The sequence below is a fragment of the Astyanax mexicanus genome, chromosome 5 (genome assembly GCF_023375975.1).
Source record: "Astyanax mexicanus isolate ESR-SI-001 chromosome 5, AstMex3_surface, whole genome shotgun sequence".
Classification (NCBI taxonomy): Eukaryota; Metazoa; Chordata; class Actinopteri; order Characiformes; family Acestrorhamphidae; genus Astyanax; species Astyanax mexicanus.
Genome location: NC_064412.1, coordinates 25976674 through 25993452, shown reverse-complemented (window position 1 = coordinate 25993452; position 16779 = coordinate 25976674). Strand labels below are relative to the sequence as shown.

General features: G+C 39.6%; 1 protein-coding gene across 1 annotated transcript; it reads right to left on the bottom strand.

The window, feature by feature from the left end:
* Positions 1–855: 855 nt before the first annotated feature.
* Positions 856–8735, bottom strand: ptger1a (prostaglandin E receptor 1a (subtype EP1)). The gene is made up of 4 exons (XM_022675175.2): positions 8646–8735; positions 6213–6306; positions 3600–4513; positions 856–3020 (listed from the first exon to the last, which is right to left on the bottom strand). The coding sequence occupies exons 1-4, from the start codon at positions 8733–8735 to the stop codon at positions 2763–2765; spliced, it is 1356 nt and encodes a 451-aa protein (XP_022530896.2). The 3' UTR covers positions 856–2762.
* Between the last annotated feature and the right edge of the window lie 8044 nt (positions 8736–16779).

Below are 16779 nucleotides of genomic sequence, written 5' to 3'. Positions count from 1 at the left end.
CATGATTATGATCTCTATTATCTTTATTTCTGTGGAACTCTAATAGTGTGTAAAATAGTTTTTTACTTTTGTTATTTTTTTAATATTCCTACAGTGCTCTTCTTTAGAAAACAATCATTAGAAAACAGCAGCCATAATTAAAACAACAGATTTTCTAGTAAGAGAAAAAAATCAACATTTAAAGTACAGATAATGTACTACCTTACAAAATTATTTAGATTTACATTAAATTACAGTAATAGCGTCCAGCTCTGTTTGCCCGTGAGATGAGCTAAAGCTAATGAAAAAGGGTATATGGACTCGTTCCTGACCAGAAAATGAAGAGCAGTGGATGTGAATGACTACACTAAAATAGCTAGTTGGCTAATAAGAAATTACATCACATTGATTTTTTGCTACATCAGACTAACAAAAAAAGGCAAAGAACTTTGTACAAAGTGTCTGTTAATACAACAAACACCACACCACCTGATCAATAACAGTATAATTAAATAGCTAGTTAAGATTTAACTAAACTCACGTTAAAGTTAGTATCCCTGTTAACATTAAACATAACTAATGTTAATGCTAACCTTAAAGATTATCATTAGGTAGTGTTTAAATGAACTAATATTAATGTTAACAATAAACATAACTAATGTAAATATAATGTGGGTAATTGTGTAACACTTAAAGAACTTTACAACAAATACCCCTTTCTTAATGTTACATAGAGACCTGTTTGTGAGTGTTGAGATATATCCCGATATGTAGGTTTAGTTTCAGATGTTTTGTATTTAATGTTTTGTTGGTACCTACAGAAGTGTAGAGCAGCTATTATTGTTAGTAGAACACAGAGTGAAGACAGCAGAGAAGTGAGATTATGTGCTTTATTATATCTGAAAATATCCCCATTCCCAATGGAGCATTCTTCAGTATAGCATTCTTATAAATAACACTTAACACTGTACATTAACACACACAGAGGAAAACATACACTTCCCCCAGCAGGAATAGTGTCCAGAGCTGCCCTGGACAACTGGTAAGTGCAGTGCAGTCGTGAAGCAGTACACCACCCAAATTAATAGAGTGGAATATTCACTGCTGCGGAGGGAATTAGAGTGAACAGAATTATTTTTCCCAGTTTGCTGTTGCTTATTGTTGTAAAACAGGCTTGCTGTTTCCTTACCCTATATTCGACTCTCATTGTTAAGGCTTATAAATTATTTAAAGATTACCTAAAATCTGTAAATCCTCATACCAAGATCATAACTCTGTACCAATTCAAAAAGGAAAAATATGATAATACCACATAGTTACTACTATGCAAAAACCTTGTGCTCTAACGGTTCTCCTAGAAAAGGAAAAACCCTTCTCCTTTATTTTGGAGCATTTCTATTGGTCCATTCATCATAACATGTTTAAGTCACACACAGTGACACACACACACACACACACACAAACACAATTTTTTTGGTGTGAAACCTGCAGGAACATTTCTCCAAAATAATTTTTCCATGAGCTCATTCGTTTTAATGCAATGGTGACATCGGATTCCCACAAGCTAAAACACTACACACACACACACACCTACAGGGTAATACCTGCTCAGTTCTTTTCCAGATGCTGGTCTCAGGCTTAAGTGCTCACTCTCTTAAGTGCTGGTACAATTGACACACTCTGAGAATGATCTGCTAATTCCAACCTTTAGTTTTTCCAACTAAAATGGGAATGTGGGGCTCCATTTTATTTTGTGTTCAGTCAGACTTTGTTCTGCCCAGCGTGCTAAACCTGCAGCACTTATTATTCACACTGTACAGTAAAACAAATTTAACACACAGGTTAAAAGACAATGCTTATCACTTTGGTTCTCGTTCGGTTGTCTGATTTATGTCGCTCATGTCTTCAGTGTCTATTATAGGGATCAATATTATTTATAAAAAAGCCGATCCGCCGATTAGGTCAGTATAAAACAGCAAGCTATGATTAGCTGAGTATTATGAGAGGCTAACTGTACAGCTACACTTTATTGCTACATTTCTGCTGTTCATATTTACAGCTGGTAAACACATATGTATTGGTTTCTTGTCAGTAAACCCAGTTTCCACAGTTTAAGTGAACTTTACACTGGAGTCATACAGCTAATGCAGCTAACAAGTTGTTGAGGGTAAGTCATTAGCACAGTCCTTAGTGTGCTAACTGGTGTGGTGTAATGCTGTACTGACATGAATTCATAATTTACTATGGTAAAACCACAGTATCAATCTGGGTTTATATTAACCTTTTAACATGGTGTGGAGGAAGACATAAGTTTAGTTGGTATATAATTCTTTATTTAACAGTTTAACAGTGCAGCGGCTGTTAATGGTCTGTGCACATTATTTTAATCTGTAATTACCAAATTGACTGCTTGCATGTTTTCGCCAAGAAGAAGGTGAGATTGAACTTTAAATGTGCCATTTCTCATGTTCTCTGACAAAAATGCATTTTAAAGTGACATGCTTGTTCTTCTAATGTCACAAATTGGAAATAGGATCTTCAGATTATCACATGAACTTCAATTACTTGCTGGCTGCATCAGCTTTATTGCTTCAGTGCTAAAAATAAAGAAAAATCGGACAACTATATCTGAGATGAAAAAATGCCTTCCTGTGGTCACCAATAGTGTATCTCTAGGAGAGTATCAGACATAATTACTGACACTTTTTTTCTTGGAAAATGATGGCTCTCGTTAATGATGGTGTTGTTTTTTTTTAAACAGAGAGCATCCATGTCAGACCCTGTTACTGACAGTTTTTTTTCTCAGTGCTGTGGATGGAGCTGGCCTCCCAGCGGCGGAGAGTACTCAGGTTCACCTGCCGCTTGGTAATGAGGTAGATTTTGCGGAGGACTGCCCGTCGGAGAAGAATATAAACCCATGGGTCCAGGATTTGATTCCAGGAGGCCATTCGAACCCCTGTTATCATCAGCGTCCTGTAGGTAGCAAGGTCATCCCCAACAGAGCCCTCAAAAGAGCGCATAACAGACATAAGGCCAAATATCTGAAAGACACAAGGGGATGTGATGTTTTATCTGCAGCATGTCATAACATTGAACGCATATCAAAAGCATATGAAAGTGAGACATTTTCAGAAAACATCACACCCACTTATTCAAGTTGATGAGATGATTAAATATATGTACAAAAGCAGATAAACCAACTTTTTTCACCCTTTTTGAAAGAAATAGGACAAATAGGAAAATTGTCATTTATATTTAATATCTTAATGAATTTATCTGTTAAGTACAATAACTGAAACATTTACCTTTAATATGTTACACTATTTCTTTTTATACTGTCTGTTTGTTTCATCTTATTAATCATATCATATCTCTAAAAAACTCTTTATTTACAAGCATCTCTTGGTTGCTTCTCACATGAACTAGAGGAGCGTCTGAAAATTTACCAGCAGAAAAAAACACTAATCAAAATGTCCAATTCAAAAATCTCAACAAATATGAGAACACCTGAGTGTACTATATTTTATTAATAATATTATTATTTTTCTAAATTATAATTATAATAATTATAATAACATTCCCCCTATTGGGTATTAAACACTTTTAGTTTTTCAACTCACCAGCAGGGGACTCCAACAGATGCAGGATGTGACCATGATGCCCACCAGCTGCACCACCATCTCAATGTCGTGAGATTTGGCCATCTGTCTGCTACACCGTTGTGTCCGCATCCTTCCATACAGCAGAGCAAGTCCGCTGACTGTGTTACAGACCAACGCCAAGGCCAGGGATCCCAAACCCAGACCAGAGAACAGCAGCACGAACGCCACATCCACCTTACCTGTGTCCTCCAGGACCTTGATGAAGCACCAGGTGCCTGGGTGCTGGTAGCTATAGGAGCCCAGCCGGAAGCAGGGCAACAGCGACACACTTAGTGCTGCCAGCCAGATGATGGACAGGGAGAGTTTAGTCCGTGTTGTGCTGACCAGTGAGGCATGAAGCAATGGTCTGGTGATCCCCAGGCACCTTTCAGCTGCCATTGCACTGCCCAGGAATAGAGGGCACAGGCCAAAGAACACCATACTGCCACCCAGAAACTGGCACAGAGCATCTGGCTGAGTGTAATGTGTCACAGGCACACTTCTGGACAGATACAACTTCAGGACAATGGCACCAGGTATTACATGACCAACAAAGTCCGTGGCCACCAATGAAGTGGCGAAGAACAGGAAGGCAGCTTTGGAACGACGCCGCAGGTGTGCATAAGAGTTCACAAGGATCAGCAGGGCCACAATGTTGGAGAGGATGCCCAAGGTCATGGAGACCACAGCCACTATCGGCCCACTCAGTGCCGGTCTGTCCGAACTAGCATTCTCATTACCGCCGAGCAATGGTAGCGTTACATGACTCTCCAGTTCGCTTAGTTTGGAGAAAAGAAGGACTGGCAGCATGCCAGATGAGTTTGCAGTTTGTTTAAGTGAGGTTAACTCCATTTCTCTTGGGGGTCCGGGGCTCGTGTGGCTGAGCAGAGCAGCTGCAGGTAAACACACAAATCGATCCATCATAAAGGAGCATTTCAGTAAAAAAATCAATGAATATTATTGATCACAGACTCTAGATTCAGTTGATCAGCCAAGATGTATAGGTTCTGATGTGTGCTTCTTTAGTTTACAACAGTAGATGCTAGGCTTATTCTGCTGACAAACATTTGACTTAAACCGTCTCCAATTTTTTATCTACGTAAAACAAGTGGAAGAAGTGCATCTGTGCTATCTGTCATAACAGAATTAGCAGTTTGCATTGCCCTTTTAGCATGTTGAACTCCAGTGGTGATGTTAGCGGCAGTTTGAAAAGAGGTAGACCATGCTAGCCTTCGACCTCCCAGTGCTGAAGGCGTTGTGTGATCAGGGGGTTCTATTCTAGATAGCAGGGGGAACACAGTAATGAACACTACACCAGTAATACAAAATTACAGACTCTTATTTCAACAAAACCACACCTCCTTTCAGGACTTTGTGTCATCAACTTGCATATTAGATTTTTTGGTCATTCATATCAAATTATTCAACAATATTAAGAGCTATTTAGAACATAGATTTGTAGCTTTTGAAACACAGCAAAAAAAAGAGAGATGATTTATATCTACCACCTTCCAAAAAAAAACCTGGGTCTATAGTTGAACATGCTAAATTTCCATCCACCCATGTCCATATGTGTGCTCTGTCAATTTGTGAAAGAGAGGCCTGATTATTAAGCTTCAGTGAAGTGCTAGTAAGTCTGACATGTAAGATGTTGGCACCAAATGTGTCCTCTTCGCCAAAGCTTCATAACCAAGCCATTTTTCTAGGTAAGGGTGCTCTGGTATTGATTTTACTTCCACAAAATGGCAGATGTAAGGGCATACAAATATTTAGTGAATGTTACAGGATGATTTAATATTACATGGAGAATAGTATAGTCTCTGTCTATACCTACATACATCACAGTACATCATATAGTATATCATACAGATGATCAGCATAAATATTCTTAGATCAGTAGATCTCTGTGTTTTACCCCAAAACTCACATCTGTTTCTCATTACCCACATCTAACATTTTATTGCTTTTTCTGTGGTGTTTCACAGTAATAAGGTAAAACTGTAAAATGTGATATACTTATGCTATATATATAAATATATATATACACACACACACGCACAAAATATATACATATATTAAAGTCTGTGCTTTATTGCTCAGACTGTGAATAATTGATGTGTGTCAATGCAACACAAATTACTAGTACAATATAGTGTAAAATGTGCAGAAAAATGTCATATGTACATTTCTTTACTGTTTTATTCAGTTCATTGATTTACTTATTTACACTCAGAATATTAATAACATGCCTCTTTAAGAGGTGTAACACTTAAGTAAGATTATATATTTTTTGTTGCTTTTGCACAAAAATCTTGGGACTTTCCAGCAAAAGGAAAAACTTTATCTTTTAAAAGAACTCAGTATATCAAGATTTTATTTAAAATCATTTTTTCATCATTTTTATTGGTCCATTTATCACAACATTTTGATATAATAAAGAACAACTGGCTGATTCATATATATATGTGTGTGTATATATATATATATATATATATATATATATATATATTTTTTTTTTTTTTTTTTTTAGCAAAATAAATCTCACAGCTTCTGTCAGTATAAGAGTGTAGTTAAGCTGAACTGAGATCTTACCATGCTGGAGATTGGAATCCTGAACAACAGTCCTGAGAACCCTCAGACCCAGACCCAGTTCTACACCCTGAGCCCAGCCACACTGATCCAGATCCTGTTACAGTCTGACTGGAGAAAGAAGGGAGGAGAGAGACAACGAGAGAAAAAGAGTATTGGATAGTAAATCCATAAACAGACTTAGATCCACTCTGCTGCTATCACTGCAGTACTCTCTGTACAGCTCTTAACCACGCCCACACACTAAATAACTCCTCCCACAGACCACGTTTGCTCCTCCCACTGTTCAGATATTTTAGATAAGCTCCTCCCATGCTGACCTGCTGAGACCCCAGTGAGGTTTTGGAGCCATTATTCTCCCCTAATCAATTATAATCAGTCAGTTGAGCAGTAAGTCTACAGGATTACACCTGAGTTATGATTCTAATGTAGCCAACAAGCAATGGAAGCTTGTATTTTAACAATTATCATTTGAGCTACAATGCTAATGAAACTAACTGGCAATAGAAGCTTATACTCCAACAATTAGCAATGGAGCTATGAGGCTAATGTAGCTAACAAGTAATGAAAGCTTATATACCCTATTAATCAACACTGGAGCTATGAGGCTAGCTAACGAGTAATGGAAGTTTATATGTACCCTGTTAATTAGCAGTGGAACTTTTAAGCTAATGTAGCTAACGAGTAATGGAAGATTATAGTCCAAGATTTAGCACCAGAGCTATAAGGCTAATGTACCTAACGAGTAATAGAAGCTTATATACCCTATCAATTAGCACTGGAGCTACGAGGGTAATGTAGCTAATGAGTAATGGAATCTGATGCTGTGTCTCATTTGAGCTCGGATGTCGGTATCTCCTAGTTCCAAGTATTATAAACATTTTCTATAAACTATAAACTATAAACTGGCTTCTCTAGGTCTGATTTTCCTTGTCTGGAGAGCCTCACCAGCCCTGAGTTCAGAATCCAAGATGGCTGCACTGTACATCAGCAGTAGTAAAAGATGTAGTATTATACAATTCTTAAGCACTTTTATTTGTTTGTATCTCATTAAATCACTTTAAACACATTGCTATCCAACCTCTATCTGATCCAACCTCTATCTATGGACATGTTTCCATGATGTTGGATGCGCAAAATACTGTTTAATGTGTTTTTGTGAACTGGAATTGCTAGCAGTGCTGACCTGGGACAGTGCTAATTAACTCGAGTGTTACATAAATCCGAGCTCCAACATCAGAGGTAAATGTAATACTGCATTATACATCACCAATTATCATTGGCGCTACAAGGCTAATATACCTGATGAGCAATGAAAGATTATACCCCAACAATTAGCACTGGTGTTATGAGGCAGATGTAGCTATCACTTAGCTACATTACAAGCTAAACCCTGAAAAATTTGTAATAGATGTACGAGAATAATGTAGCTAATAAGTAATTAAAGAATTTGTTTGGGGCGGGGCTTCAGAGGGAACACTGAGGGGAGGGTTTGTGTTATTCAGAGGTGGATCTAGCAGTAGTGTTCTGTTATGTATGTCCACATATTTATGGCTTTCTTCTGCTTAGAGTTACAGAACTTAAAAAGTGAGATGTTTTGATCGATAAAGTTGTAAATCTAGTTGTGGAATGTTTCAACACTATTCCAGAATAAATACCAGCAGCATTCCCAGTGCCAGCAGGAAAAATGTGCACCTGAGTTGATTTATAATGCCTGGCGCACATTGAGCGATGTTCCTTCCTTGAGGTAAATCAGGAACCACTGGCCATGCCTGGCTTATAACCCCATTCCCAGCCCCACTTCTCCAGCCCCACTTCTAAACTCCTACACATCCCACACCCTTACCACCCAGCTTGCTTTTTAACCTTAAATACAAGCAGCAACTCTCACTGGTTGACAGGCAGAGAGATAGCTAGACAGACAGACACAAACAGACAATCAGGCAGCACACAGAAACAGAAAGGCACAAAGAGACAGGCACAAATATTAGCATACACACATTTTACACATTTTATTTCTTGAGATAGATTCTAAATTTAGTAAATTGTTACAGCTGTTATGAACACTGAACTAATATAACATCATTAGTTACACATTTAATCAAATTTACATTTGAACATTTGAACATTTAAAAACAAATGACAAAAACAAGGCAAAACGAGACACACCCTACCCCACCATCAACTCTTCTCATAATCTGAACTGAAGGAGGATGAACAGGCGTTTTATTTACTTAATTATAATGAAAAAATTCCGCTGCTGGATTTTCAGGCTTCTGATTGTGTAAAACATGGCGATGTCCAGAGGGACAGACAGTAAACCGGTAAGTCCATGTGAGTTCAGACTGGATGACTTAAGCAGCAGAGTGGCTGGAAAGAAGGAGCAGAACAGAAGCTTTTTAAAAAAACACATCGGCTCTTTGGTAACCCGCTCACAGCCTGCCTGGCCGGACCGCTGCGGTCAGTGCGAGAACTGGATGAATGCAGGCTCAGACGCTCCAGATGGCAGCACTCATGAGAACACATTATCGAATAAAACAGGACGGTGGGCTCGTCTCTAAAGGAGTGGAAAATCTTCCCAGACGCCAAGCGCTTAGCTTTTACCCACAGCGGCTGGACATCGACCCAAAACCCAACAGCCAAGAAAAAATATTATTATTAAAGACCTTTTATTGAATTTTCAATTACCATTACGCCTTCATTCAGTCATTAAGTCTTGGTTATCGTAAAGGTCATCATGTCCAATACCAAGCGTAGGCTAGAGGGGTCTAAAGCCCCTTAGCATTGGACTGTGGTGATGCAATTTTGGAATGAGTTAGAGAGGCAGAACTAATCATCCACAACTAATACTTGAACGCACCGATTCTATCATTCTCTAGGCTGTATGCAATCAAATCCTCCTCAGAGCAATATTCCAATATCTAGTGTAAAGTCCTCCCAAAAGAATAGATGTAGTTACTGCAGTAAACAGTTAAAACTTTCTGAATAAGACCATTATAATTGACCACAGAAATCACAAGGCAAGTTGAAGTTTCTGATACCTTGATGGCTTATACTAGATTAATATATCAATCACGGCTAAGGAAAGCTGTTTGGTGTTGGCCTGTGTTGGATAAGTGTTATAAACAGTAAAATCCATCCAAATAAAATTTTCCTCTTAATGTGTTTAGGGTGGTTTGACCTTATTAGCCTCAGACGTGTGAAAGCCTGCAGGCGTCACTCACCCTCAAAATGACCTTCAAACGATGCAGCGTTTTAAATGTGTAAGAACCTGGCGCTGATTGAATCAGGGTGCTGAGGTGAGAGTAGGAGCGGGGAACTGACATGTTCTTCCAGAACAAACCAATGACAGTGTTTGAAATCCTATTTTCCTTAGATTATGCACTCCCTAACTTTGATTTAATATTGGCAGAGGCTTCTTGCTGCCCAGGTCAATAAACAGAGGTTTCTCACTTTCTTTCCAAACACTCGCTCTGGCACCGAAACCTGTCAGACCAGGGCTTAGTGTGTGCTCCCCCGATAGCTCAGTCAGCACGCTAATGCACGCTAGCCTGAGTCAGCCCACTGCTGCTAATTTATCAAAGACCCCCTGCCTCACTATGAGCAATGCAGTCTCAACAAAAACAGCCAAACATGACGAGAGTAATTAGCAACCTGTTACTTTAAGAGTTTAGTTTTATTGCTCACGTTATCAGTATATGTTAGCCAAAGATATATTTGGAATGGTTTAAGAATGCCCACACCTGTATTATCTGTGTGTTGTTATCTTATGAATAAGGCAATGTGAATTACTGGAGTTGGAGTAAGGCCTGAAAGTAGGTACTAGATGGATTGGACATTCAATTTCCAAAGTTGTGCAGACATTGAACACTACTTCATACACCCCAGACAACATTTTCATGTGGGGCTCAAATGAGTGGATTGTTGTCTAGGTAAGTTCTAGATGGGCCTGAGCTCTGAGTGGCTTAGTTAATGTATTGTTACTGGGACCCAGCTGGGCTTCCCTAAGTGTCTCATCATTACAATACACATTCACAACCATCTATCTCTCATAAGTCCCATCCAGACCCCATGTGCAGAGTATGAAAAGAAATGGCAATTAGTGGAAGTAAGCAGCAGTGACAGTAATGTCAGCGAGTGGGAGTGAGTGTAGTAGAGTGTAGTCTTCAAAGTCCCCACTGAGCACCGCAGTGTTTAACATCAGTTTTTTTGGAAACAGTTCAGTTTTGCTTTTAAAGCTAAAAGTGAGCAAACAGATCTCACACTTCCCCTCAAACAGAGCAGCTCCTGTCTGCAGTTTCCCATGAAGAGAGGAAGGAATTACAAACTGGAGTGCTGACGGAGACAGACCGAGTCCTGCTGCCCTGGCTGTTAATCATTACCCATCTCTACACAAGGAGTCAGACGCACCTCCATTCTCATTACAATTTCTATACATTCATCGTCTATTCAGCTCCACCAAAAACACATACTGCTGTTTTCAACATTCTTTATAATCACATATTTTAATATCTTATTATTTACATATTATTTCTCCATCTAAAACATGGCAGGCATCCAGTATACAGTGGTCAGTATCTAACAAAGGTGCTCCAAAAGTGGACAAATGTTAAGCCAGCTACAAGGTCATGGGCACCCAAGGCTTACTGATGCTCATGGATGCCTCACTTTCACAAAATCTTACAGGGTGCTAACTTCCTGGTGCAAGGTACCATAGATACTTTCAGAGATCTTGCAGAGATTTAGCCTTTGTGGGTCAAAGTTTCTTTGATGTTTTCAGAAAGAGCTTCACAGCTTCCATATTAATACATGCCAGCTCTCTAACTGCTACTGTTTATACTAAGCCTTGCTCAAACTCTTTTCCAGTAGCTAACATCTGATAGCAGCTAATGATGCTAATTAGCTTATAGTTTAGAAATAGTTGCATAGTGTTTAGAATTAATGCATTTTCATTTCATCTGTGCTGTTCATGAGAACAGGGGCAACTGCTTGAAGCCCTAGGCCAGTGGGAGGACTGTGAGGGCTGACAAACATTAAATTACGGCAGTGTCAATGTGCAAATCTTTAATGACAGCATGTAACTGTGGTACAATAAATTTAAGATGAACAGTGGTTGAAGGTGACCCCTATATTTTTTGCCTAGGGCCCCAACAGACTCTAGAATCTCCACTGCAAGAAAACAACATACAAAACCACTTTGTCACTTTAACCAATCAGTGACATCAGACTAACCATACTGGCATGCACAGCACACAACTGTTTGACAGTAAAAAACCTTTTAACACGGCAGAGAATAAGAGAGATTACATATTGGATGGTATATAATTCTTTATTTTCAATAGTGCAGCAGCTGTTGTTTTGTTGTTTTCCTGCATGGCTTCACTTTCATCAGCCTGAACCCGTCAGTGACAAACCAGAGATGTTCTCTTCTTCCAGTTCCACTCGCAATCTGGGACTTTTTCTGCAGATTCCAGATGTTCAGAGGTTCCTGTAAAGCAGTGGGGGGAACTGGACACACACTGACAGGTCGTTTCCCCCCAGCAGTTCCATTCCTAAAGCAAGGACACACTAAGGGTGGAGGAAGGGGTGGAGTCTCACTCTCTCTGATCTTCTGCTCAGCCCTCTGATTGGATATGAGCAGAGGGATCAGACAGGAATGTATCCAGCTGTTAAGAGACCTCACTATCAGAAGCTTTATATCAGAACAGCTAAAACTTCCCCTCAAACACTCACACATACAAACACACACTTTCAATAGTGGATCTGTCACTGGAACTGTAGGAATGTTCCTGTTCTTCAGACAACATCACATAAACAAAGCCGTAGAATAGGGAAAATGGCTTTTTCTGTGATTCCCGCTCGGAATGCTGCTAGTAAACTATCCAAATCTGGTGGAGCTGCGCAAGACCTCTTGTCCGGACTGCATTATGCTGAGTATGCTGAGTCAAAGTTTTGTCAAATCTTGTAATATTACTCTATCGACTAACTTCATACACTTTTTTACTTCAGATGCTGCTTCTGTATCTCTCAGCTTGTCAACAAATGTGTATGTCTAGCTGTCCATGAGTGAATTATACTCTGTAACTGTGAAGGGAGACCAGGAGCAAGACAAACCATCATTCATGTTGTGTAACCATCAAGTAACCATGTAGTGTCTACAGCTATTGTTTTGAAGCACCTAAAACTCTGTTTTTCCACAGACCAACAGAAATGAACATGTTTATTAAGACAGAACAGCAGCTTACCTCTTTCTCCTGATGGGTTGTTTGTGGATGTTCATGTGTTTCTCTTACAGAGTGTATTATTTATTTTAAAGGTGAAATAAAAATATTTCAAACATTGAAACAGCAAGCAACAACAACAGTTCTGAGCAAATATCAAGTCACACACCCTCTGTGGTGATGTGAATAGCCAGATGTGAATAGCCAGACTCATGTTAGAACAGGATAAGTGGCCCGGCACAGAAGTCAGGTAAAGGAACGTAGGAAGTCAGGGGAGTCATGAGGAGCTGAAAACTCTAATCTCATAGTCTACCTTCTCCATGGGCTTTGCAACACTCTGTTTAGAATGAAAATGAGAGAAGTGTGGCGTGACTGAATAGGAAGCTTTTGTTTTGGTCTAAGATGCTTATGCTCCGAGTGATACAGTGGGCTAAGCTCTGCCACTCTGATCAGAAGATCGCTGGTTCAAATCCTGTTCATGTAGTTTGCCATCAGCTACTGGAGCCCTGAGAGAGCCTTACTCTCTCTGGGTGGGTAGATGGTGCTCTTTCCCCACATCACTTTAAAAGTGATGTCCAAGGCAATGTCCAAAGCATCAGCAGCAGTTTGAAAAGAGGCGGTGTCTGACTTCACATGTGTCAGAGGAGGCATGTGTTAGTCTTCACCCTCCTGGTGTTGGGGCATCACTAGTGATAGGGGGAGTCGTAATAAGTGGGTTGGTTAATTGGCCATTTAAACTGGGGAGAATTTATTTTAAAAGGGCTAAAAGACAATTAATATTAAAAACATTCCAACAGAACACGCCATAAAATTATCTGGGGAAATTTAATACTGATAAACATAATACATTTGCCAAAAAAAAAAGGAAAACATCTTGTAATAGTTAACAGTAAACACAGGCTGCTTGCCCCACACATTGGCTGTGTATTGACCCAACCTGCTGAACCTAATCATTTGTCCAGTTTGAGAGTTTTAGATCCATGGGGGAAAAACACTGCACTTGCATTTGACTTAGATTAAGGACTCACAGTTATTGTTAAACTGCTATAACAACATAAAATACATTACAAAAAGTTATTTTAATTAAATGTTGGTATAGCTCAAACTACCCAGATCACATGATATGCAGCCAGGGCCAGCCCTAGCCATTTTGGTGCCCCAAGCACTAATTGGTCCGCCATAAAATTTTAATAATAGTGTTTGTGTTTGTAGATAAATAATAAGAGGAAAATGTGAGAATTCAATTCTAGAGCCATTTCATCTCCAGCTTCAGCCTAAGTTGAGGTGTTTACACATAAGGTCAGAGTTGTAAACATGCAGTTAGCACCAGAGCTATACAACAGGTATAAGCTTTGTTGTTTTAGCTAGCTGGCTACATTAGCTCTCTATATTAGTTAGCTCACTGTAGGTAGAGATTTTGTGGCAAAACTTTTAATCCAACTTCTCTTAACTGTTTGACCGACCCCTGTCTGTGTTTGAGATACAGAGGGACCTGTGCTGGCTCTAAAATTCTGCTCTCATCCAGATCATTACAGCTGCAGCAGAAATAGCTGGGTGTAAGCTGATCTACAAGATGGTAAAGCTATCGGTCAGCAGCACACGCTGTTCCAGCTCTGCAGCGTTCCCAGAGTGTTAAAGCAGTGTCCAGCTCCGGCTTTAATAAACTCCTCTTCATTAATTATGTGCTGGGAAACAGAGCAGACTGAATTTCACTCAAATACTCTTACAGACTTCCGCACTTATTCCATACAGACACCTCACCTGACCTTACCTTACCTCCCCTTTCCCACATCCTCTTACTAACTGCTCACTCACTCAGCTTAAAAACATACGTCATCTACCAGCTCCATGCATGATGCTAATTATATATTTAAATCTACTCTTGAATTAAACTGTCACTGTTAGTGTTCTATAGGCAAGCCCTCAACTGAGCACTGTGCAGCTTGATTTAGGGCATGTCAGTGTGTCAGTGTGATGTGAGAAAATATGCCTTGCATGGCTCCAAATGCACAAAAAGCATGTACTAACGTTCTTAATTAATCATGGGTGTGCTTTGGGCTTAATGTGAAATAAAACAATTAGCATGTTACTTACTATTCCCTGGTTTTGGCAGATTTGTATTTTAATGGCGCAGTGCTTCCTCAGGAAAAAAAATGGCCTGCACGTTCACACTGTGAAGGTGTGCGAGCAGGTAATTTAGGGGAAAATAAATGTTTTTGGTTTGTTTGTATTCTGAGCTCTTAGGCTACTTTCACATTACCAGGCAGAAGTGACTGAAATCAGATTTTTTCATGGCTGAAAGAATGTGCCAAATCAATAGAATTTTCTCTAATCAGATCTGAGCCACTGCCATATGTGGTCCCAAATCTGATATGTATCTGATCCATGAACATGCAACATGAATGTGAACATCAAATCAGGATTCATGCGTCTTTTTTCTTTTACGCATGCGCTACATGCTTCTCTCTTGTACCCACAGCTGTGCAGCTAAAGCTGCAAAACAGCAAAAGCAAGCCACCTGTCCTTTTTACTCCTCCTCGACCTAAACAGGTACGCAAGGCATAAATACTGTATACATATATGATGTTGGTGTTGAGTAATATAGCAACGAGCGTCGAAGTGCACCTTGTGCAGGGTGTAAGATGGGTCACTGTGACTGTTATAGTGATCGTGATGGCAGTGGTGACTGGCTATTGCTGTAATTGTAGTAGTGATTATGAGTAATGTTGAAGTAGTGATTGCGATCGTGTTGTGTGATCGAGTTGAAGTGATTATGATATTACTATTGCTGATCAGTTGTTGTATTAATGATTGTGGTGAATACTGTTGTCATAATTAAATTAGTGATTGTATGTAAATTATATTTATATATGTATATTTTGGCCCTGCTCCCTCTGGGTGGGTAGATGGCGCTCTTTCCCCACATCACTCCTACGGTGATGTCTGCAGCACAGGGCGTCTGTGAGCTGATGTACCAGAGCCGAGCCGCTGTGCTTTCCTCCAAGCGCGCTGGCTGCTCGGCAATGCTGCATCGGCAGCAGCTCGAAAAGAAGCGGTGGCTGACTTCACATGTATCGGAGGAAGCATGTGTTAGTCTTCACCCTCCTGATGTGTTGAGGTATCACTAGTGATAGGGGGAGTCCTAATGAATGGGTTGGGTAATTGGCCGTGTAAATTGGGGAGAAAATGGGAAAAATTAGAAATAAAAAAAAATAAAAATAATAATATATGTATATTAGTGATTGTGGTGCTTGCAGTAAAGTAGTAGTAATAGAATAGCTTGTGTGGGGTTATGATTTTTGATTGTAAAGAATGTTCTTTTAATGACTGATTGTAGAATTATATTTATTAGTTTATTGACTGTGATGATTATTTTTTGTTATAGTAAAGATTGTTATTATTGTGATAGCTGTGCTGCAATATTACATCATCCACTATGATTTTTGAAACTGTGTGGACACAAACACACACATACACACACACGTGTGGTGCCTGAGAGGTTTATAACAGCAGTGTTACAATAGGACCTAAAAGCTGAGTGGTTTAAGCTGAGCTGATTCTGTTTGAGTTGATTATAATAAAGCTGCTCGTTTTACTGATAGAGTGATACTGATACTGATAGAGTGTGTTCATTTTAAGCACTGTGTGTGTGTGTGTGTGTGTGTGTGTGTGTGTGTGTGTTAATAAACGGGCAGTGGAATGTGAGATGGGAAGTGTGTAAATAACTTTGCAGTCTGAGTGCTGCAGTAATGATACTGCAGAAGGACACATAGGAGAGAGAGAAGTAAACAGAGCAGACTCTGAGCCACACAGCTGTACAGTTGTGTAAAAACTTGTGCATACCTGCTCAGGTACCTGTATTGATATTTCGAGTGTAAATATTGAAATAATCGTGATTCTGCAGATTTCTCTTAAACTGACTGTTATCTACTCATAACAAAAAAAAACATATAAATACCACACCTGTACTGGGCCCAAACAGTATTTGGCCTCCACCTTTAACCTTTACTGTACCGTTTATGCAGAGAACACACAAGCATATTACTCACAAGAAAGAGGGAAAGCATACGTTCCCAGTGAGCAGCCACTGCTGCAGTGCCTGGGGAGCAGTGAGGGTTAAGGGCCTTGCTTAAGGGCCCAACAGTGGTGGCTATCAAACCCACAATCTTGTAGTCGGTGGCCCATTGCTCTAACCTCTGAACCACCACTGCCTTAATTGAAATTATGACTTTGTTTTAAACCACAAAATCCTTAGTGAATTATGGCATAAAGGCACTGGACCAAGGCACTGCTTTTACATCTTTATTACGCAAACACTGGGAAAACATAGTTAGCAAGAGCTCATATCA

Excerpts from the sequence above, each read along its gene's own strand:
- ptger1a (XM_022675175.2), bottom strand. The coding sequence starts at position 8,735 with ATGTGTTCTCATGAGTGCTGCCATCTGGAGCGTCTGAGCCTGCATTCA. Across the intron at positions 6,307-8,645 it reads GCGGTCCGGCCAGGCAGGCT|GATCTGGATCAGTGTGGCTG; the intron begins GTGAGCGGGTTA and ends AGACTGTAACAG. Across the intron at positions 4,514-6,212 it reads GGATTCCAATCTCCAGCATG|CTGCTCTGCTCAGCCACACG; the intron begins GTAAGATCTCAG and ends GTTTACCTGCAG.